The sequence below is a fragment of the Theobroma umbraticum genome, unplaced genomic scaffold (genome assembly GCF_002168275.2).
Source record: "Theobroma umbraticum cultivar Fairchild unplaced genomic scaffold, ASM216827v3 scaffold_56.0, whole genome shotgun sequence".
Classification (NCBI taxonomy): domain Eukaryota; kingdom Viridiplantae; phylum Streptophyta; class Magnoliopsida; order Malvales; family Malvaceae; genus Theobroma; species Theobroma umbraticum.
The window spans coordinates 11218892-11240426 of record NW_018397256.1 but is presented as its reverse complement, the minus strand read 5'-3'; the positions used below and the strand labels follow the sequence as shown (position 1 = coordinate 11240426).

At 36.5% G+C, this 21535-nt stretch overlaps 4 protein-coding genes and 1 non-coding gene across 8 annotated transcripts; 1 reads left to right on the top strand and 4 right to left on the bottom strand.

Moving 5' to 3' along the window:
• Positions 1–4469: 4469 nt before the first annotated feature.
• On the bottom strand, positions 4470–7567 carry LOC110411518 (small ribosomal subunit protein uS3x-like). Its single transcript, XM_021421714.1, has 6 exons — positions 7451–7567; positions 6887–7034; positions 6606–6777; positions 5245–5299; positions 5022–5153; positions 4470–4840 (listed from the first exon to the last, which is right to left on the bottom strand). Exons 1-6 carry the CDS (start codon positions 7478–7480, stop codon positions 4658–4660), a joined length of 720 nt encoding a protein of 239 aa, XP_021277389.1. The 5' UTR covers positions 7481–7567; the 3' UTR covers positions 4470–4657.
• Positions 7568–7945: 378 nt separating this feature from the next.
• Positions 7946–11867, bottom strand: PEX10 (peroxin 10). The gene is made up of 11 exons (XM_021419834.2): positions 11301–11867; positions 11189–11220; positions 11015–11104; positions 10807–10901; positions 10472–10682; positions 10209–10278; positions 10045–10123; positions 9761–9894; positions 9276–9364; positions 8585–8670; positions 7946–8494 (listed from the first exon to the last, which is right to left on the bottom strand). The coding sequence occupies exons 1-11, from the start codon at positions 11494–11496 to the stop codon at positions 8392–8394; spliced, it is 1185 nt and encodes a 394-aa protein (XP_021275509.1). The 5' UTR covers positions 11497–11867; the 3' UTR covers positions 7946–8391.
• On the bottom strand, positions 11672–11743 carry TRNAD-GUC (transfer RNA aspartic acid (anticodon GUC)). Its single transcript has one exon. It is a non-coding gene; the product is annotated as a tRNA-Asp (tRNA).
• A 23-nt stretch (positions 11868–11890) lies between the features above and the next one.
• On the top strand, positions 11891–14812 carry NDHU (Chaperone DnaJ-domain superfamily protein). The gene is made up of 5 exons (XM_021419835.2): positions 11891–12164; positions 12307–12368; positions 12488–12577; positions 12674–12814; positions 13299–14812. The coding sequence occupies exons 1-5, from the start codon at positions 11906–11908 to the stop codon at positions 13392–13394; spliced, it is 648 nt and encodes a 215-aa protein (XP_021275510.1). The 5' UTR covers positions 11891–11905; the 3' UTR covers positions 13395–14812.
• A 196-nt stretch (positions 14813–15008) lies between these two features.
• On the bottom strand, positions 15009–20866 carry LOC110410220 (E3 ubiquitin ligase PQT3-like). 4 transcript variants are annotated; one of them, XM_089782597.1, is made up of 16 exons: positions 20486–20866; positions 20177–20243; positions 20012–20081; positions 19676–19812; positions 19475–19545; positions 19315–19375; positions 19079–19194; positions 18679–18849; positions 18324–18596; positions 18086–18133; positions 17943–17983; positions 17429–17519; positions 17141–17339; positions 16932–17048; positions 15896–16599; positions 15009–15682 (listed from the first exon to the last, which is right to left on the bottom strand). In XM_089782597.1, exons 1-15 carry the CDS (start codon positions 20652–20654, stop codon positions 15921–15923), a joined length of 2310 nt encoding a protein of 769 aa, XP_089638723.1. In that variant the 5' UTR covers positions 20655–20866; the 3' UTR covers positions 15009–15682; positions 15896–15920. The 4 variants fall into 4 exon arrangements, with proteins under 4 accessions (XP_089638723.1, XP_089638724.1, XP_089638722.1 ...); XM_089782598.1 differs by having other exon boundaries at positions 15009–15598; XM_021419830.2 differs by having other exon boundaries at positions 15011–16599; positions 18324–18390; positions 18472–18596; positions 20486–20864.
• Between the last annotated feature and the right edge of the window lie 669 nt (positions 20867–21535).

Here is a 21535-nt window from a genome sequence, read left to right as displayed (position 1 = left end):
TTGGCATTCAATTTCACTGCCCACAAGAGGGATTGTTGTGGCAAAGTGGGGAGTACAATCCATATCCAACTACTGACAAAGCCTACCAAAGAAGAAGAATGAGGGGCAGCTGGGACCCATGCAATAGAGAGTAATTTGGGTTCCCATGGAAGCAAGGATGTTTGTGCTGTGGGAGATGAGGACATTGTTGAGCGTGGGGTGACTCCACTTCGAAGGGGGGAAAATAAAAAAGTATTTCTTTTTGTGTGGAAATCCCACTCCAATGTTGTGTCCTCTCCCCATCATATCCCCCCCATGCCTTTGTGGAGATTGTGTTGCTCTTTTGTTACATTTCAAAATGACCCATTTATCTGTCTTCTATGCCATAATGCCACAAGTAAAGATTTCATTCTTTTCTTTTAATCTCTAGTGGCCTGCTTTTCATCATTCATTTAGCATTGGTTATTACTACCAAAAACACTATTCATGTCCCTTTTTATACTTCTTTTTGATAAGCTATGCTCGTGGATATTGTTTTCGTGTGATGTAGGCAAATGTGGCAACTAACAAAGTAATACTGATTTTATATAAATATTTCTTACAACTAATTACCTCTAGTGAACTGATACCAAGTTTACATCATATAGCTTAAGATTGTTCTTCCTTACAACAGCTTGTAGAGGGCTGGATATTGAAGTACTTGTTATTTGCTTCCATGCCCTTGGAGTTGACTTAATTTGGTTTTCAATTAATCTTGACAAAGAATGTACTTATAAAAATGAAATTTGTGAAATTAAATTCAATATTGCCTTTATGATAACGATATCCTAAAAGGATAAGTATTGTTAGCAACATGTCTTATAAAAAATATTGACTTATACTGTCGTGTCTCAATCAAAAGTTTAGAACATCATAATACTATATATTAAAATCTCATAAACATTTAAGGCAATAGATATTTTAAACAAATCTCAAATATCTCTAAATAATACACTATACAAGAATTCAAGTCTCTTAAATAGCATTTTACAAATATCCAAAAGATACAAAATATCAATATCAAAATACTCACACCAAAGCTTATAAAAGTCTAACGGCACATGATAACCTAGCTAACACAGGCTCTAACCGATCTCTCAAATGGAGACAAGCATGCTTTCAAAATATTTAGACCAAAGTTATCAATAATAATGATTCAAAAGCAAAATTGAGTAATCTTATATTCATAAATATATTTACTTCAAAATCATATTCTCATATAACATGAATAAACAAAATTTCACCAAATCATAAATTTCATAATTCTCCTACAACATGTTATGGACACCCTTAACCTCAATAACATAGGTTAGAAATAGTAAAGCCAAAATTAACCTTGGTGATAATGGATCAAAAGTATACTACTAACAACAAGATGATAACATTGAACAAAATAAAAAACACTATTCTAAAACTTGTGATACAGTGCAAAATCGATTTCTAATGACAAAATATATGTCAATATGACTAACATTTAGAGTATGGCAACTAAATGATAATCTAAAAGAAACCTACTTATGATAATAATAAACCCAAAATGAAACTTACAAGCTTGAGACAAATGACTATTGCACGTACTTTTTACAATTTCTAAATCTTGGGTATTAGAATTTATATGAAAAACTATATTTGATCGTATAAGATTGATTAAAATCTCCCGTTTGCAACTTGAATACAATTGAATTGTAATTTGGATAATAACCTAAGAAATTATTGGTGGATTTGAGAGGGGGGGCATAATGGTCAAGGAAAGGGACATTGGAGCACCCGAAGGAAGTGGCGAAGTGCTACACTTAGGTTTGCAGCCTTTCTTCCTTGTAATGGGGAGACAAGGGTGCAACATACTATTTTTATTTTATAAAGAATGAACTCCCTGTTTTAAGTTCATTGTTCATTGCAAGGGCGGCTCACAAGTCACAATCGTTTTGCAACTATTTGAAAAGGTTAAGCCTACCTTTCTCTAGTGTGTATAGATATATATATATATATATATATATCTCCATCATCAAGTCAACGGTTTAATAATCGAACAAGATCACCCTCGTCTTTCTTTCTCTCTATCGCTCAGTCAAAACCCTTGGAAATATACCTTTTCCTACCATCGTTTTCTTGAGAAAAAAAGAAAGGGGTCAAACGTTTATGCATTAATTGATGATATCCGAGCTTATTTAATTTGGAAGGACAAATGATGATTGCCAAGTAGATGAATTTGGGAGTGCCTTGTCTTTCTTTCTTAGGGGAATACAGAGAGAGGCAATGGATCATAGGTAAGTGGAGATTACGCATGGTGGCGGGCGTGCTTGGTGGTGCTGGTGGTGCTGCTGCCCACTATATATCATGCATTCATTTTTCCATTCCTATATGAAAAGAAAATTTTGCCAAGTAATGAAACTTTGGGAGAAGCAAAGGAAGAGGGAGGAGGGGTGGGAGCTGGGGACAACTCATGTCCCACTTATATCTTTCCTCAAGATTGATTGTGTCTTGCAAAAGTGGAGACGTGTTGAGAGGGATGCCGTCAATTTGTCTTGTACACGTGCAGTTAGTGCTTGAATTGAATGTGACCTTAAAAATGATGTCAAAACGTGATAAGATTAGTTTCGATTCTCAAGCTTTAATTTGATGTTCCTACGACACCCCCAAGTGGCGCAATGTGTAATGTCACATGTGCTCTATGATCATTCATAATCATACTGAATTGGGGGTAGACAGTGATGAATCCGGAATTCCCTGCCAACCATTTCCTTACTACATTCTTTATTCATTTATCTATTACATTTGGCAGGAACTCGGCTGTATTCATTGAATTCAGTATAAGCCACTAAGCGTCCGTTAACTTGATATGAGAGAGACAATTGGAAGGTGGTGGGTGGCAATTAATTAAAACAGGCAAGGGTTTGATTTTTGGTCATGTTCTTTTTCTTTAACAGAGATTTTTGCTCATGTTTGATTGAATAGAAAACCCGACAGAAAAAATAAAATAAAATAAAATGACAAAGACTGTCATTTATCGTATTAATATGTCATTTATTTTCACCTGTTATAAGATTATCGACTGTAAAATTTATCATTTAATCATTTTATTTACATTGAAATTTTGAAATTATAGCTAATAACATTGCATTGCAGCTAATTAAGTAGCAACGGCTGCAATGTTGAAGATGGGAGGAGGCCCAGTTGAAGCTGTAAATTTCAGTTCAGTATAAAAGGGGATTGCAGTTTACAAGTATTCAAAGGAGACGTGGTCAAACAATCGTTTGACAAGAGAAGACGGTGAGTGTTTGGGACAATAATAACGTATGTTGAGAATGAATACCCACAAATGCTTGTTGTCTCTGACTTTGCAGATATCCTTATTTTCATGATTATCCGCAACACACGTGAGTTCTAAATCATACCTCTCGCCGTCTCCTTAATATCTCTTTAGCTTTGAGTACACTCCCTAACTTACATTGAAGTTTTCTTTACTTAGAAAACCAAGATGTCCAACATAGTTAAACCATTAGTCGACGATGATAGGTCTATCAATGGCAAACTTCCCATATTAATCGCTATTTAGTATATACAACAAATGACAATGAAGAACAGGAACAAAATAATTAATTTTACAATGCAGGTTTCTGAAAAGAAAAGAATGCCAATTTGTTCCGAGTGATTAAGTACATGCATACAATAACGTTTGGATATGGGGCAAAATCAGTTAAAAGCAACACATGCATTCAGTTCACTCAGTCTCGCCACATGTTGAATTTCCTGCACGGCAACAGTCACATGGTAGCTCACTGATGATGATGACTACTAACAGTATCACTAACTTGTTCCATGTCTTCTGCACCCTCAAAGCGTTGATCGGCGACTTGAAGCTTCAATAGGCCCCGGATTTAGCCCAACAGAAAACAGAGTATCCACTTGGCTAAATCTAAAACCTCATTACATTCTGAATCTAAGTCCATCAGGTTCAGTTTCAATCTCAGTGTGATTACACTGAGGAGGGCAGGCCTCTGGATCCCTTGAAACCAACGGCTTTGCCATTTTGCACTGTCCGCATCACTCGCCCAAACCACTTGCCGAGTGCGATGGGGACTGGAAGGTTGGACGTGAACAAGCTCCTCACCCTTGTCTGAATCTAGAACGGGCTCTCTGCCACCGTTGCCGGCCCTTGCCATGAACTGCCTAAGCCTTATCACCATTCTCTCTGCTTGGGTCAGGACTCCCATACAATGTTTTGGTCTCCAATCACGCCATCCGGTTCTTCTACTCTTCTCATATTATCCGGATTTACTTGTAACCCTGTCATTGGCCACCTTATGGTAACGTACTCAGACATTTAAAATTGGACTACCCTTCAATTTTTTTCTTTTTGGATGATTAAAAACAAAATTAGTAATCCATTTATCCCATGAAATGCTTTCATCAGATACTGATTACGATTTAATCAGGTATGGATGCATAGAGACCTAAAAGAAGTCAAAATTCTATTAAAATATAATATGCAAACGCACACAAAATTCACCTGAACAAAGGCCAAGTCCGCAAAACATATTTCATTCTGGTATCTAGTAATTGTCCTGCTCTAAAGAGTAAAAACCTTAAAACACAAAATACTACATTAAAACTTATTTGGGGCAAACCCAATGTGTCCCTAAGCCACTGGAATCTCGATATTGGTTGGGGGAACCGCAGTTTGATACTCTTCCGGGAGTTTATACTCTTCCTCATCCTTGGGAGGGTGAATCGTGACAAGATCAGGCAGTGGGGTCATAGGGCCCTGCTTGCCCTTAGGATCCCAATCAAGCATGATTTTAACTTTGATACCAAGCACACCCTGAAACCATTTCAAAGACAAGTCTCTCAGATCGATCAAATTGAGTGAAACATGTGGAAATATATTATGAAGCGTGACAAACCAAGAATTGACAACTCTTAAGTTCAAAGTCCAACCAAACCTCTCATTATTGGATAATTATAGAGACAAAAAGCCACACTGAATAAGCATTTTAACTGACCTGCCTAAGAAGGACGTGTCTAACAGCAGAATCAATATATTCATTAACAGGATGACCAGAGGAGATCATGTAGCCATCCTTGAACTTCATAGACTTAGCACGCTGAGCACGGAGCTTTCCACTCACAATGACCTGAGTGCATATTCACAAAATATAACTACAATGTGCATATGCTTGGTTGCAAGCACTGAGAAGTAAGGAGGAAGAAAGTTAATAGACTTACCTCACATCCCTTGGCCCCACTCTCCATGATAAATCTGAGAACACCATAGCAAGCCCTATAAACATCAAAAAATAAAAAGTTTAACTCCCACAATGCCCTTTGATTATTTTTTTAAGGGGTAGACAATAATGCTAACATACATTAATGCAGAAAGTTCAAATGTCCACATGTATCAAAAGCATTCGTAAGAGTTAGATCAACAACATAACTACAACAAACTTGTTCTAGATCTACATGAGGAAAAAAAATAAAAATTAGCCACAGCAGAAATACATCCATCTTCTAAAATTAGTGCACATTCAATCTAACGGCAATATACAGAATGTAGGAGGATATTCCAAACTCCAAGCACCTTAAATAGATAACAAGAGGCCTGACAAACTCCAAGAAATCTTTTATTTAGGCATTGATTAAACCCCCAAAGCTTTCATGCAAGCAAAGGGGGCTAAACAATAGTAATACATCAATGACTGTTTGGACAGATGGTTGAGACACTGATTCAGACATTTTGCACAAAATATAGAAAGACCATCACTGCATCCACAAGGATGCATGAAGATATTCTAGAGTAGAAGGTCCAAGATCTTACAAGAGGGAGCAAGAAGCCAACCATACTCCCCATAACCCTTCAACTCAACATACACCCCAAAACTAACAGGCCTACAATCATGGAAGTCAAATAATAATGTTCCAAAGAGTCCAAAATATTAATAAAGGAAATCATGCCTTCAGTTGTAATCATATTAAACTCATGTATAGAGATAACTACTTGTCATGGTTAAGCCTTGGTTCAGTAGGCAAGCACATATTGCACATTGCCATAGATGATGTTTAAACAAATTTTTAACAGACTAGAACCTGGTTTGCAAGTACAGTACTAAAAAACTTAAATATTATTAATAGTACAACAATGGCAGGGTACAGTACATGCTTCCAAGTAACTTTTCTTCTAAGATAGACAGGCTGTGCATGAAATTAGAATGCAAGGAATATATACAAATTTGTGTTGCAAAAATAGGGACATTTGTTGAAATTTACCATCCAAAATTGGTGTTGCAAGGAATATATAAAAGTACCTTTCCTTGGCTTATCCAAATTAGATGGAATTAACAAATATAGTCATCCTCAGACACGAGAGAGGTATTATTTTTGGCAACCAACTCGCTGTAAAGATGACTTAGACCACTGAAACTTGTAAAACCAAACAACAACAGCTTGCTAGGGAAATTAAAATTGGAAAAATGCAATTTTCACATCAGAAGCGAATCTGAACTTGTTACACTCGATAATAGTAAATATATACAACAATGGTAGAGACAACCATATAAAACACAAAATGGTATAAAATTTAGTTCACTAACCTCCGAACAGCAAGGCCTCCAAGGAGCTTGTAACGCAGGGACTCTGCCTGAGCAATGGCACAAAGACCCCTGTTGTTAACCTTCTCAGCATAGAGTTCCACACTGTTCTCTGGAAACTTGAACCGTTTCTGAACAACAGATGTCAGCTCTCTAATTCTTCTTCCTTTCTCACCTGAAATCAGATCATTAAAACTCAACTGAGAATCATATGGTTGAAATTAGCATTACAAGGCAAGGCAGAAAAAGGGCAATTAAAACACCTTAAATAATTTTAAGATTACCGAGAACATTTTGAGTTCGAGTGGCCCTAATGATGATCTCAGTACGCATAGGTGTCACCCTAACTTCGACTCCAGAGTATCCATCCTCAGCTAGCTCCCTTGTCAACACCTCATTCAGCTCGGCATAGAACACTCCATCCGCGACAAACTGTCCACCCAATCACATTGTCAATCAAAACTTTAAGCATCACATGATTTATTCCACCCCACTGAAATATAGTTTCCATTTTTTTCAACTCACATTCACGGGGACAACCTTGTAATATTTATAACCAAACAAGAGTCATTTTCGGTTTCGAACAAATCTGATACATATAAACATCATATCTGATATCTTCCTAATCAAAGAACTATAAGAAACAAAACTACCAAGAATTACTTCAGTGAACCTAAGTACTTCGCCGTATAATAAGGTACAAATAGTAAAAATTATTATTCTTCCTACTTAGCCACGAAACTGAGTTCACCTTTCAAAATAAAAAAAGCAGCGAAACTGAGTTCAAAATTTGAAGAAATTCTGGAAAAAGAAACGTAAAGTGAAAGAAAGAAAGTAAAAGAACGAACCTTGCGCTTCTTGCTAATCTGAGTAGTCATGTTTTTCAGGCGAACCGAATCTAAACGAGAGAAATGCAAAGTCGGGATGCTTCGCCGCTTTGGGAGATTACAGTCCACTGAAATCGAAACCCTAATAATACTGCTGAGGCTTATATAGTAGCCATAACGAGAAGGTTTAATCTGACGGTTCTTATCAGATATTGGTGTGTGACGTGGACGGTGTATGATGAAAAGTTTGAAGTCGCTTGTGAGGTGGCGTTGGATGATGGGTCATGAGGACCAGCCAATTAGACGGTTAAAACATAAGTTTGGAATTCCATAATCATTACATAACCAAATTTGAGAAAGGTTTCTTTTTTATTATTATTATTATTTTGCCTTCGGAAAATAATGTTATGCATTGTTTTAGAGAGCACTGATGCGTTATCATATATAATCAACCGAATTTATAATTAATTAAATCTCACAATTTTTTATACTTAAAATAAAAATTAGCACTATTGCTTTTTAAGGAAGAGAAATGCATTTTCAATCCAATCTCAACAAAGGGTAAGAAAGTATTGTTTAAAATTAAATAGAGATAAATATATTCTCAATCAAATTTTAAAGGGATCTTTGTAATTTACCCTATATGAAATTATTGGTGAAGGAAATACACTGCTTTATTGGTACATTACAATTTGCCAGACCTGGTCTATGCAGATATTCCCCCCCATCTTAGTTTAGAAGCGAGGGGGGGAAATTGTCTATCATAATGGTTAATTGAAAAGCTCCTGGCCTTGGTTAGATATAACTAAAATTACAATCCCGGCGTGGCGATCAACATACTAACCCTTAATCTTTGGTACACTTCAAAATTTCTTTGCATAAGCAAAGCAGGAGGACAAGTGGGCTGCTTTCAATTTGTTCTCTCCTTGGGTGTTAACTTGGGCAGCACTTGTAATCGCGAGCTAGAAGTCTGAATGGTATAAACAAACCAGACTTGAATGAGTTATGGGAGTGCGGCAGAGTGGGCATTCAGGCTTCTCATTGCACCATTCCATGATGCAGTTCCTGCAGACAGATGATGATATAAGAATTATTGTCGTTTCTGCTGACATAGAATGCACAGAAAAGAGTCTTTAGGTGCACAGAAAAAAGTACCAGCAGAATACATGACCGCATGGTGTAGCTGTCGGGTGTTGACGATTGCTCAGGCACAAGGTGCATTTGCTGAGACCAACGGTTGACTGAATTTGCACAAATCAGCAGCATAGTTAATTATTTTGCTGCTAATTTATTTAGAACACAGTCTAATATTTTCTAAAGAGGTCCTATCTATAGTAGCCCAATCAATCTTCATCTGCAGAAGGTGGCATTTCTGCAACAAGCTCAAAGAACAAACCATTCCATGTGGCAGAAGCAGGTTTTGAGCATTATAAGTCATCATCCAGCAAAGTCTAGGCAACTAGGAAAACACTCCAGCAGTACTTTACGTTAACCAAAATAATCCCATGATTAGCATCTAATAATAAATAGGTCTAACTAAATTGAAGGTAAGCAGTTAGGTTACTTAAAGCAACTCTCCCTGGGAAGAGCTCTCAAGTTTTGGCATCTATCAATAACACATCCTTTTATGACGAGATCAACGCTATATTCTAGCTTAAAACTAATGATCAATTACACCCCGCCATCAATTAGTAACACAAATACCCTATCCTCGATCTTGCCTGCTATTTATGATCTCTTAATCTAGCTATTTCTTACAACGAATATGAAACTAGAAAACAAATATAGAAGATGATGAAAACAACATACATAATCGGAATACTTGGAAAGAAACTAGACAATTTACCTCTGAAGTTGATTCCCCAACCCAACTGCCCTGGTCAGCCTCTACAGGTATCAAGATGCCTTCTTCATTTAAAACAGGCAAACCACGTCCTACATGCCCAGACAACAATGTGTCAAAATAACACATGTTAATCTCCCATGGCACCACTGTTTGGAATGAGGATAGAAAAATGTCTGAAACATGGATTTCCTAGTGCCTAAAAATAGTAGGTTTGACTATCAGCTATTTCAAGAGCTTCACTACATATTAATACAAGCCAAGAGCCCAGACTCCATATTTCAGCTGATTGAACTGATGTCTTCGGTACAGATAAGTCAAAATTCATTCTTGCAACAATCCAAATGGATTCAACTTATAGGCAAGGAACAAATTTCAAATTATCAAACTGTAGGTGACCGTCATGAATATGGCACAATGTAAGGTTTTTAATTTTGAAGGCCTGCAAGTTTATGCGAGCACTGTAAGGTGACTTGATGCAAAATAACCTGTTGTATTTTGATGGGACCCTAATGAGGTCTGATGAATTGAACTTGCAATTGAAGATAAGTTGCTGCGTCTCAGACCTTCAGCAGCAAGGATGCACAGTTGAATTAAAAGGAACACACCCAGGATTTGGTACCTGCAGTTGAAGGCAGTGAAAAAGGTTAGACGATTTTGCAAAGAATACACTCCAACTTTTCCTTATGTGAGGTTGAGCTCTAAAAATGCAAACAAGAGAAACCACATGAAAGCAAACAAGATATCTAGAAGCAAGTAGAAAACCACATACCTGGGCCTTTGATTTGATGGCTTCCCAATGAACACATAGCGAATGCCAGCTGCACGTTTTGATATATGATAATAGAGACCTGCCAAGGGAAAATTAAAATTATTAAGATGACTAAAGTTCCCCTTCAAAACTTTAACAAATCTAGAAGAGTAAGCTCCACATACCTTCAAAGTAGAAGAACATGAGGTTAGCACGTAGAAGCAATTGCAAGACTTCACGAGCTATAGGCAGCACCTATGTAACAGCACCAAAACATATTCATCTAAAACACTACCTCAAGGAAGAAAAAAAATTACCTAAAAAGAATTATGTTATGTTTGTGACAAAGATCCCCAGAAAAAAAAAAGTTAAACAGATGAAAAAAACAACAAATAGTTTATACAAAAGAAATGAACTCTTTCCAAAGTAAAAATAATAATTTTCATACTGCTGGCCATCTCTGAACTGCATGCAACCACATTCCATTAAGTTTCTCTTTCAACCTCGACAGTGCAGAAACTGAATCCCTTGATTCTAAGGGTAATGAAATTTCAATCCCCGTGGACGACTCTACTTGACTCCTATCAGAAGCATTGTTACTGTAGAACTCATCAGTCTGTAACTCAGCAAGGGTTATACCACGGGATGCAATCCTAGAGCTGCAAAAGGAAGAATTCAGATATCTCAAATTCCGACAAAGTTTCAGATAGTCCATTAGCACCAAAAATGAAATACAGAAGCGTGTAACGAAAACCAAAAGGAAAGAAAAGCTTCAATTTAAACCTAATTCTTTCTGCAATATAAGGGACCGCAGTCTGATACACGATGAAAAGAGCACGTCTAGCTGGTGTTGGGGAAAGGCCATGGGGTCCTGCAACCTAACAAAACACCATATCAACTATCAGATAATCAATTAAGTGTAAGATACTAAAAGATGAATTCAGATTGACAAACTCTACAACTAATTCATTTCTTTTCAAAAAGGAGAAACCTGAGTGATGTCACAGTATTCTTCTCCTAGTGTTTGCTGTCCAGAACCAGTTGTTAAAACATAGTAAAGCATCTGCCCCAGAAGTTTTGTCTGCATAATAAATTAAACAAAATTAAAACTAAAAAATTCTAAAAAATTTTAGTGAGTTATTCGGAAATGAGATTTAGAAGTAACCTCATTCTGATAAGCCACTGCAACTCTCGTACCTAGAAAAATTTGATAAATCTTTTACTAGCAATACTGAAGAAAACAGAGAAAATTGAATGCATATGACAAAATTATATACCGAAGAGGTGGCGAAAGGCGTCGCGACAGGCGTCGTATACGAAGGAAGCGTATTGGTCGTCTTTCTCCGCTGCTCTCATTATCTCTGGCTGAGCTGCCAAAGGGAATCGTCGTGGTTCCGTCGTGGTGGAGGGCTCCGATTCCCCACTTGGTCCCGGGTCGCCTGACCCGGGTGAGTCATTTCTCCCTAATCCCATCTCTGTTTCAGTTTTGCTGTCTGGATTTGTTCCAAACGAATCGAGTTTCTTTTCAAATGGAAGAGCATAGAGGCACAGACATGGAACAGAGATTGGAGAAAAACAAACAAAACGATCTCGTTTCTAAGCAGAAAAAAAGAAGTTAAAAAATTCAAAAAAAAACCAAAACTAGTTTCGCCGTTGCCGGGGATCGAACCCGGGTCACCCGCGTGACAGGCGGGAATACTTACCACTATACTACAACGACCAGTTGACATTTGGGTGCGAATTTTAACTTAATATATTGAGAATTAAGTGAAGATAGTATTCCTTTAGCTAGAGGGCCATATCTTATCCCTCCCTCGAAACGGCAATAGAAAACTAATAACGAGAACCATCGGAGTCGAGTAACAGATTACCGCACACAGTCATGGCTCTTTCATCCACAGCTGCAACACTGTATTTGCCCCGCAAGGATCTTCATGCACCAACGCCCAAAAACGGCTCTATGTTGTCAAGTTCCATCGGTTTTGCAACAAGGCAGAGAAGACTTAGCATTAGGAGCTCGGGTGATGTATCATCCGAGACACCAGCAACCGAAGCAGAATCAGAACAATCCATTGAAGCTCCGAAAGGACCTCCTTCTTTGATCTCTGCTCATAATGTTGAACGGGCTCTTCGTGGCATTGGTAAATCATCATCAGCGCTTTTATCTTGTAATTCTGAGAAGATTTAGGTGTTTTCTGTACTGTTTAAAATCCTTGTGCATTCACCATTACTGCTCAGAAAAAAAGACTGCACTTAATTGATGAGGTTTAGGGTAGAATGCAGCAATAACAGATGCAGATCACTACGGTAGGCTTGGGCTTCAAAGAAAATGCTCTTACGAACAGGTCCCTTCTCAAATCACCACCATAAATTTTAGTCCCTTAATTCTGACAAACTCTCTTCTTCTTTTTTCTTTTTTGCACTTTCTTCCTCATTTCGTACTCATGTCCCGTTGCTTTTCCAGGTCACGGTGGCTTACGAAAACAAGGTAGACGAACTCCTGAAGCAGGGGCTGGATGAAGAAGAACTCAGCAAGAAAATGGACCTCTTAAAAGTCGGTCAAGATAACGTGGCACTTTTAAAATTTTTACGTCTCATATGATTTACACCTCAATAACTAGAAGCTGAAAATCCACCATTTTGTTCTCAGGAATCTTACTTGATTTTGTCCTCCGTGGAAGAAAGAAGAATGTATGATTGGAGCTTGGCAAGAACCGAAGAACCGGACAGGTATGCTTGGCCTTTTGAGGAGGACATCACCCAAACTCCTACGCAGGAACCTCCACCACAGGTACGAACCTAATCCTAAACCTTCCAATAATCAACTTTAATTTTAATTTTGATCAGGAAGAGTATTATTCTTTAAATTTATTATTTTTCCTTTTCCTGGTTTTGAAAAAAAATAATGGAAGGATTTCCGTGGGAGTAGGCAGACAGATTCTTACCGCTTCCATCTTTCCCACATAAAAATACCAAAAACAAGGGACAAAAAAAGAAACACAGAAAATTGCAAAAACCTTGAAATTTGAAAACAAAAATCGAAAGCTTAAAATATTTTTTGCCCTTGTATTTGAGTTTTTCATATTAGGTGAACATGAAAAAAATGAAATTTATAATTTTAAGTATTTTTTTGCCTTTGAATTCCGAGTCAATCAAGTCCATGATACTAGCACGCTGAAGCCCAAGAGAGTTTACGAGAAATTCTTGGCTAAATTATGGTGCTACTACTTTTAAAATTTAAACCATATAAGAGAGTTTTTCCGTTTTGGTTACAGGAACCAGAAGACGTGGGTCCAACCAGAATGGTGGGATATTTCATACTGGGATGGTTTATACTGTCCATCGTGTTATCCATCGCCCTTGCTCGATAGGGATGTATTTTTATTCTTTCTTTCTGTCTATATATATATAAGAGGATTAAAGCCTATAATTTTCATGAAAAATCTGAATATTGATTTTTACACGAACTCGGCTCAAAAGAATTGCTACCATCATCCCTCTTACGTATCAAGGACCCTGCATTTGAACGATAATCACCACCAATTATACAGAACTATGTATTTCATAAGCATGCAATCTATGTCGAATATAGGAGACCTTACAGGTTTCTCACACGAATAACCTCCCTTTTCAGCACACTGTGGGTGAACGTAGGTAACTTTGTAAGTGAAATTTTCATAAAAAAACAAAAACAATTTTTGATTTTTTGAGATTAGCCCACCCTCACGAGGAAAAAACGGAACCTTTTTTTCTTTCATTTTAGAAAAAGAAGAATCTATTTCACATCTTGATAAAAGAAATGTTAACCCAATTCTAAGAACCACATTTATAACGGATTACATAGAATTAAACATACCAAAAATTAATATCATTTTCATCAGAAAAAACCATGGTTTCCAGTTTCACGTGGTAACATAGCAAAACACTATGACACCAAAGAACATTTTAGACTCATAAACCACCGTCTCCTTTAAAATAAGAAAAAAATGGTCGGGGTGGGGGCGGCCTGTTATCCCTCCCTTTCTGAAACTTCAAACTGAGGAAATTTCTCTAATATTCAATTCTACTTGTTATTATAATTATATCTTATTTTGGTTAAAAAACTAACGATATTCCAAAGACAGACTGACAATATTTTAAGGTAGTACTTTGCATTCTTACTGATGTGAGTCATGACTATAATACTGACGGCGAAAATCACAAGATAGAAGTAAAAAGGAAGAACTTTTATAAAACGCAAAATTGATGACATGCACATGCAAGTGTTGGAAACAAAAGACAAATCAACGAAATATTATCGACGTGACCTTCGGACCGTTCATAGAAACTGAAGCCCTAGACTGACCACATTCAAGGTGTCCGACAAGCATTATTACCATGTTACGAAAATGGCGTATAAAAAAGTGTTAACCAAATTTTTTTATTCAAGGGTAATCACTTTTTATTTATAAATTATTATTAACTAGAATGTTGAAAACTTCCCTCACAAAATCATAAATATATAAATTATTTTTTTATATATTTATTAAAATTTAATTTAATCAAATATTTAAAACAATTAAGATCAAAATGGGAAAACTTTGACTAAAATATAAGGAGTGCAGGAGTTCTTGCAGCCTTAACAGCCACCTAATTAGGGGCCTTTTGTTTTTTTTCTTGAAAGGGGAGGGAGGGGGGTATATATATTTGTATATTTTTTGTTATTTGTGAATTTGTGATGTTCCAACAAGCATCAGACTCTAGATCAACAAAACAAAGCAAATGATAGATATGTCACCAGGACCAGGAGCGAAGACGCATTATGAAATCTAAATCATAACCATTTTGAAATATATACATATATATATTAAAAAAGTTGAAAGAGAATAAATTTTTTAAAAAAATTTTAAAGCACAAGAAAGACAGATCAAAGAGACCATAAAACCAATGTTTACAAATATAAATATACTTTTAAAATGTTAAAAAATTAAAATTATAAATAGATTTTATTGCCAGCATAAAATATGATATCTGCATTTAAAACAATTAGTCAAAATCAAATATATTACTTCGTATTTCACTTCTGCTTTTATAGAAAAATATGAAAATAATTTAAGGAGTAAAGCTTGCAAAAAATCAGACCTTGAACGCGAAAAGAACCAATATTTTAGTCATCGCGCCCAAAACTCTTTTTCTTTTCAAGAAAAAATTCGACTACGTGCATTAAATCTGACAAAGAAATCACATGGGCCCATGGACAACCTAAAACGGATTATACGGCCCACTCATTCGTGCAAAAAATAGAAAAACTCAATCAGCTCCTTTGGTAGCCGGATTATAGCATTTACGAAGTTGCTATATAAAGTGCATAGTGCACAGACGCAACTTGGTGAAGAAATATTAACCAGCCATCAGGGGTCTCGTGTCTTTTTTTTCCCCCTCATTTTCATATTTTCATTTTTCTAGGAAAAGAAACATACCTTCATCAGCTTCATCAATTTCTGAAAGAAATTTGGGCAAAGCATTAAAGTATCCGAACCTAAAATTTAACTTACGCAATGCTCCTCTTTCCTGTCGCTTGCCTCCACAGCACAAGCTAGAAATGCAAACATGGTTAGTAGAAGATATTTTAAAAAAAATCCATGAAGCTACTGTCCAAAAGCCGACCACTCAACTAGATCTGTATCAAGAAAACCAACAGAGAATCAAAATTAGAAAGGAACAGCCCTGTGTTCGTCCAGTGCAATGTGCTAAATCCTTATTTTAAACATATAAAAAGCAATAATATGGAACTAGTAGTAAACCAAGTTAATACATTTACCTCACTGGAAAGGAAATTTAATACCAGATTTATCACCTAAATTCTGACATGCAACTTCATATACATATTTACCTCAAAAATCAGATCTGTTGCTTGTTTAGTATACCCTTTTCCTTTTATAATGGTGATAGTCCTCTCGATTGTCTTCCTCTGACCTGCTGGCCATCTGCCACCTATCATGACTCAAATTGTCGCGTCGTGTTGTTTTTGTTTTGTACCCAGAATGCCTGCAACTTTGGCTAGAACCTTTCTCCCTTCTTTTCGTTTTCTGGTCAGTGGAATGGTTTGGCTCCAAACTAGATTCAGAGTGACTGTAATGTTTCTGGTGCTGTCTCTCAGCATCACGCTTAACTGTCCTTTTTGCTTCTTTCTCTTTATTGGTTGGATGATGGCTCCAACTAGAATCACTGTCACACTGCTCTCTGCAGTCATTATGCTTTTTGGAGCTCCTATGACCACGTTTATGTCTCTCCTCACTATGCCAACTGGAGCTACTAGGCAAATCATCTACTTCTGACCTTGACCTCTCTGAGTGATGATAAGGCCTCCAATTTTGACCAGCAACGTGAGAACTTTTCTCATGTCTTTCGTCATCAGAATAAGCATCATCATCAATGGTATGTGGATGCCTACGTTTCATAAGTGACCTTTTTGTAAAGCTGTCTTCAGAGTAGCTTGCACTCCTTTCGCTCTCAGGATAAAAGTTTTTATCACGCGGTCTTTGTGCCTCATCACACTGACGTCTTTTAACATCATCCTCATCATAAAAGTGTTTTCTGATGCACAGAAAATTAGCATATAAGAAGAGAAAAGATATGCCTTAATAAAACTACAATTTAAGTGTTGATAATGATAATGCGACTTTCCATATCAAAGCTTTAAAGAGAGAAAAGGAGGGATCTTGGTACAACTTTCTTCAGACATTTTCCCATAATTGAAATTAGTTTAAAATGCAACAAAGAATAAACTTTTAGACACCAATTAAATCCAGAAATAGATGCTGAAAAACTGTTTATTAACCAAAATTAACAGAAAAAGAGTCATACGAGGTTAAAATTCTAAGTATTTGTACACAAAGTTGTTGCTTAATACGGGAAAGAATATATACCTCATGGCATCCTGGGGTCCCTTATCATAATCTTGAACATCCAACTCGAAATGAAATAGTCGGTGTTCTACATTATTTTTCACTGCAGGTGCTATGCCTCCGATCCTTGTAAATCCCCTGCAAAATGCCCCAGTTTCAAAACCAGACCCATGACACAATAAATGCAAGACATGTTTTATAAGGCATTATGAAAAAATAAATGGACTTACCGGAAGGCAGGTAGCCCACCAAACATAGACGGCATGTATGTAGGAACATGAAAAGGTGAAGCAGGAACCACTGTTGGATTGAAAGGCATCATACCAGAGTAGCCATATGGGTTTGCAAATGGCCTGATATTGGGAAACGGAGGTCCATTCCAGTATGGTGATGCATAACCAGGCATGGCTCCTGGAAACATACCATTTCCTATAATCCCAGTAAGACGTAAACACAAAAATGAGCCTTGCACAGTAAATAGAAACAAATATAATAACAGCCAAATATCCAGCATTTACCTCTTTGAAGCATAGGATGTGGACTGGAGACAGCTGGGCAATATCTCCTCAAATGACCAGGAGAACCACACATGTAGCAGACACGGTCCCCCTGAATTCAATCAGGTAAATAATTATTCCACAGCACTATCATTTGAAATATTGCAAAAATGAAACAAACAGATAACAAACTAGAAAGTTAATCTGGACAGTGAAAAAATAGAGTTCAACGTTATGAAATGCAACACTTAATCATTTTGCAGAAACCTAACATTTAAGAAGGTGAAAACTGAGAATACATGCAACACATATTCCTGATGTGTGACTGGCATTTGGACCCAGAAGAATGGCACAAAATTGAGACACATCCAGACAGATAACATATGAACAACAACTATTATTGAAACAGCCCATCAAAAATAATTTCTGGAACGAATATGTGTGTGTGTAACTTCAAGGTAGATCATGCTGCATGCTTAGGCATGTCAAGTGATGATTACATTCAGTTCAAGGAGATGATAGACAAACATATTACCTTTTTGAGTCTTCCAGTCTCCACATAACCCTTCTCTGCATCTGCCAGTAACACCAAGTTACTCAGAACACAGAAGACATACACAGATATCACGTCTACATTAGAGTTGGGTTAAGTCTCTAAAATTAAGTTAAATGTTCTACCTGGAGTGATAACCCCCAACACCTTCTTCCTCTTGACATTCGATTCAGCTGTAGTTACACAAGATAAAGAATTTAAAGTTCCAAGAATGAAGAAAATAGATAATAAAATACGATATATGAAGTAGTCATATTAAAATCAGTATATTTAGCATCATGTTTTGAATCTTAAGCTGCTAGAAGCTAAAAGACTATAGTCACAGAATCATTATGCAAATTGCTTGAGAACTTAAGATTATACCTTCCTCGTTAATGGGCTGGTTTTCCCCCTGAAAATCAGCAAAACCTTCCAGGCCTACAGGGAGTCGCTGCATCTTGTGAACAGGCAATTTAGAGATTTTATCTTTAAGAAAATGATTGGAATTGACATGAGAACCTGTGCCACCCACCGATTCTGCAGGATATTGATTGGATCCCCTCCCTGTTGCAGAGGGAGAAGGACGCAGCTCTGCTCCTCTTTGAAGGACAGGGACAACACGAGAAACATCATTCACTTGAATTCCTGACTCTCTATCTGTTTTTGGATTATTGAGCAATTATTCAATGTCCTGGCAACGATGCAAGAACAAAAAGTATAGAATATATTAGTTTCATACCTGGAGCATCTCGATGCAAAGCATTTTCCGAACCATTAACTAGAATTTGGGACTTCAGGAAACGCTCAATTGCTTGCCTCAGTGACACATTGGGTAACAAATCTTCCACTTTGCATTTGGTAGAAAAGCATTTGGGACACCTTGCCTTCTCAACCAGCACATGACAGATGCCTGCAACCAAACACCATCATCAGGATAGGAGACAACATGTGAACAGTAAACAACCATATCGCACTAAAATTTCGTACAAGAAACAAGTACCCTGGAGCTAGAGAGCATTTTGTACCCAATTTTTCTTCCGATATTAATAAAATTTAAGAAGTATCCACTTACAATGCATAGAAAAAAAAAACAAGCAAAGATGTCCTGAAATCAACCAACTACACTGCAAGATACTTACATTTCTCGCAGAAACTGTGCTGGCAGCAGGGTATCATAACAGCCTCCTTAAAGAATGTGTCACAAAGAGAGCATTTCAGCTCTGACGGAAAATCAGCAGTTTGCATTGCTCGAAAACTGACAATTACAACTCTTTCAACATCGACAGAACATTTAAAAGTGAAACAAGAAAAAAGAAAGGCAGATCTTGAGACTAAATAATGACAATAAGATAACTGAGGGGACAAAATCTCTTACTCAGACTGTTTAGTATTCAGTTCAATGTCAGGTTTAGATTTTGTCTCTGACTCTTTCTGACCTGATATATGAATAGCAGCAAGGTAAGTCAAAACTTTTTTTTAACAAAAGGCCTTTCATATAAAGGAGGGGTAGCCAAGGAAAATGAAACATTCCACACCTTGTGGGATGGCCTCACTAATGTCACTCACTTCAAATTTATGACATTCTACCACAGGTTGCTCAGTGCACCTGAATTCATAAAAAGAAAAAATACATTTACAAGAGAAGAATAATAGTACTGTTCTATACTAATAGTACAATCATAAATAAAATGATTAAATAATGAATTTACAGAGACTAGAAATACAAGGGTTGATACCTTTTTAATTTGATATTTATCTCCTCATCACCAACACAAAATTTGTTCTCAATATCAAGACCAATGCCAGATAAGTTTGCCTCAGGTACAGGGCATAATTCTGCCCCAAAGTCATCAAAGTTAACAGTTTCCACATTCTGTAAAATGAATATTATGCCATTACTTAAAAAAAGGTGAAACTAAACGAAGCAGAAAAACTTATTTTAAGGCTGCCATATGTATGTACCAAAAAAGTTTGTGATTGGATCTATTTATTTCGTATCAACATAAAATTATGCAATTATTTTCTCCCAAGACAAATAGTTAGTTGCAATGGATAGAAGGCATAAAACTCACCTCTGGATGAGAGGTTTTGCTAATATTGGCGTCTCTGGTTGCAAAATTTTCAAGTGAGCCAGCACGTTCCCTGCACAGCATCAGCATCATAGGTAAGGAACCACAATAAAATGTCACATGTTAAAATTTGAACATAAAATTAAACTCGACTGAAAAGGGACTAACCCCGCAGGAACTCTTTTTATGATCACACTCGAACCACGAGGAATTTGAAAATCGTCATCCACGTATTCTACATTAAATCCATCAAACAACCAATTGTCAACCAATCAGTCTAAGTTTGTTCTGAAACTAATACAAGGCCACGTTTGGCTACAGAAAATCAATCTTCCATATAAAATTCCAGTTCCGTGTAATTCATGAGCTTACCATAATTACGAACTTGAGTTATACGTTAATTCTTGTTGCTATATAACATGAAGAGAAAACGAAAAAACAGAAAATAGTATTAAAGCAGAGAGCGGGAGAGGTGACCTTGACCGGAGATAGGATCAGAGAAGAGGAGATCGAAATCTTGACAAAGATTGAGTTTCTTGTTTTGGACGATTCTGGATTTGAGATCACGAACTGAAATTGAAGGCCGGTCCCCAATGTCGACCGAGTCGTAGTTAGGCGAGCTTCTGAATTTGAAGCGGACCGACATGGCTGAGTTGGAAGCGGCGAGTCGAATTGTAGACTCAGTTTCTCGATTAGTCCGGAGACGAAAGGAGGGTTAAAGAAGAGCGATCTGGTTGTGCGTACGAATTGGGAGAAATTGGGGGTTCTGCTCGTTAGAATTGGGAAAAAATGGTTTCATATCACGGGGCGGGCACGGAGTGATTACCACCAGCCTTTTAGAAGCGGGTTCTTCCGAATATATATATATATAAAAGAGCACAGAGGTTAATTTGGGATTGAGTCTGAATACGTTGTTTGCCACACAATTAGGATACAAATGTGAATAATCCATTAATAAATCATAGATAAATATAATTATTAGAAATTAACATGGGTTAAGGCTATTGATTGATTATAATGTTTTTATATTTATTGTATTATTCTTTCTTAAATTTGAAGAAAATACGCATTACGCAAAAATAATTTTTTTTTTGTAAATTTTGAAGTATTATAGATTTTAAATTTAAAAACAAATACTACAAATCATAAGTATTATAGATTTAAATTTTAAGATAAATAATGTGTATGAGTGTGAATATTTATGTTTTTTTAAATATATTTTTATTTTTATTGCTTGCAATCAATTAATAGAGAGAAATAGAGAAAGTGAAGAATCTTTAAATAATGAAAAAAAAAAGTATGAGGTTTGAACATAAAATTTCAATTTGATAAAAAAAAATTAGAAGATAAAGATGTGTGAGTTCAGTCATTGAATCTTTAATATCCTTCTATTTATTTCTCATTCTCTCTTTAAATTGGTGACAAAGATTTACCTCAATTAATTTGTTACATCAACCCAACTACCTAGACCACCTAAGGAATTTACCGTCTTAACATATCATTTAACTTTGAATGTCAATTAAATAA

Excerpts from the sequence above, each read along its gene's own strand:
- LOC110410220 (XM_089782597.1), bottom strand. The coding sequence starts at position 20,654 with ATGTCGGTCCGCTTCAAATTCAGAAGCTCGCCTAACTACGACTCGGTC. Across the intron at positions 17,049-17,140 it reads GGTGGGCTACCTGCCTTCCG|GGGATTTACAAGGATCGGAG; the intron begins GTAAGTCCATTT and ends GGCATTTTGCAG. Across the intron at positions 16,600-16,931 it reads GGACCCCAGGATGCCATGAG|AAAACACTTTTATGATGAGG; the intron begins GTATATATTCTT and ends TCTGTGCATCAG.
- PEX10 (XM_021419834.2), bottom strand. The coding sequence starts at position 11,496 with ATGGGATTAGGGAGAAATGACTCACCCGGGTCAGGCGACCCGGGACCA. Across the intron at positions 11,105-11,188 it reads CAGTGGCTTATCAGAATGAG|ACAAAACTTCTGGGGCAGAT; the intron begins GTTACTTCTAAA and ends TTTATTATGCAG. Across the intron at positions 8,671-9,275 it reads TTGGGGAATCAACTTCAGAG|TCAACCGTTGGTCTCAGCAA; the intron begins GTAAATTGTCTA and ends GTGCAAATTCAG.
- LOC110411518 (XM_021421714.1), bottom strand. The coding sequence starts at position 7,480 with ATGACTACTCAGATTAGCAAGAAGCGCAAG. Across the intron at positions 6,778-6,886 it reads TCGAACTCAAAATGTTCTCG|GTGAGAAAGGAAGAAGAATT; the intron begins GTAATCTTAAAA and ends ATCTGATTTCAG. Across the intron at positions 5,300-6,605 it reads GGAGGCCTTGCTGTTCGGAG|GGCTTGCTATGGTGTTCTCA; the intron begins GTTAGTGAACTA and ends TGATGTTTATAG.
- NDHU (XM_021419835.2), top strand. The coding sequence starts at position 11,906 with ATGGCTCTTTCATCCACAGCTGCAACACTGTATTTGCCCCGCAAGGAT. Across the intron at positions 12,165-12,306 it reads ACGGGCTCTTCGTGGCATTG|CAATAACAGATGCAGATCAC; the intron begins GTAAATCATCAT and ends GGTAGAATGCAG. Across the intron at positions 12,578-12,673 it reads AGAAAATGGACCTCTTAAAA|GAATCTTACTTGATTTTGTC; the intron begins GTCGGTCAAGAT and ends TTTTGTTCTCAG.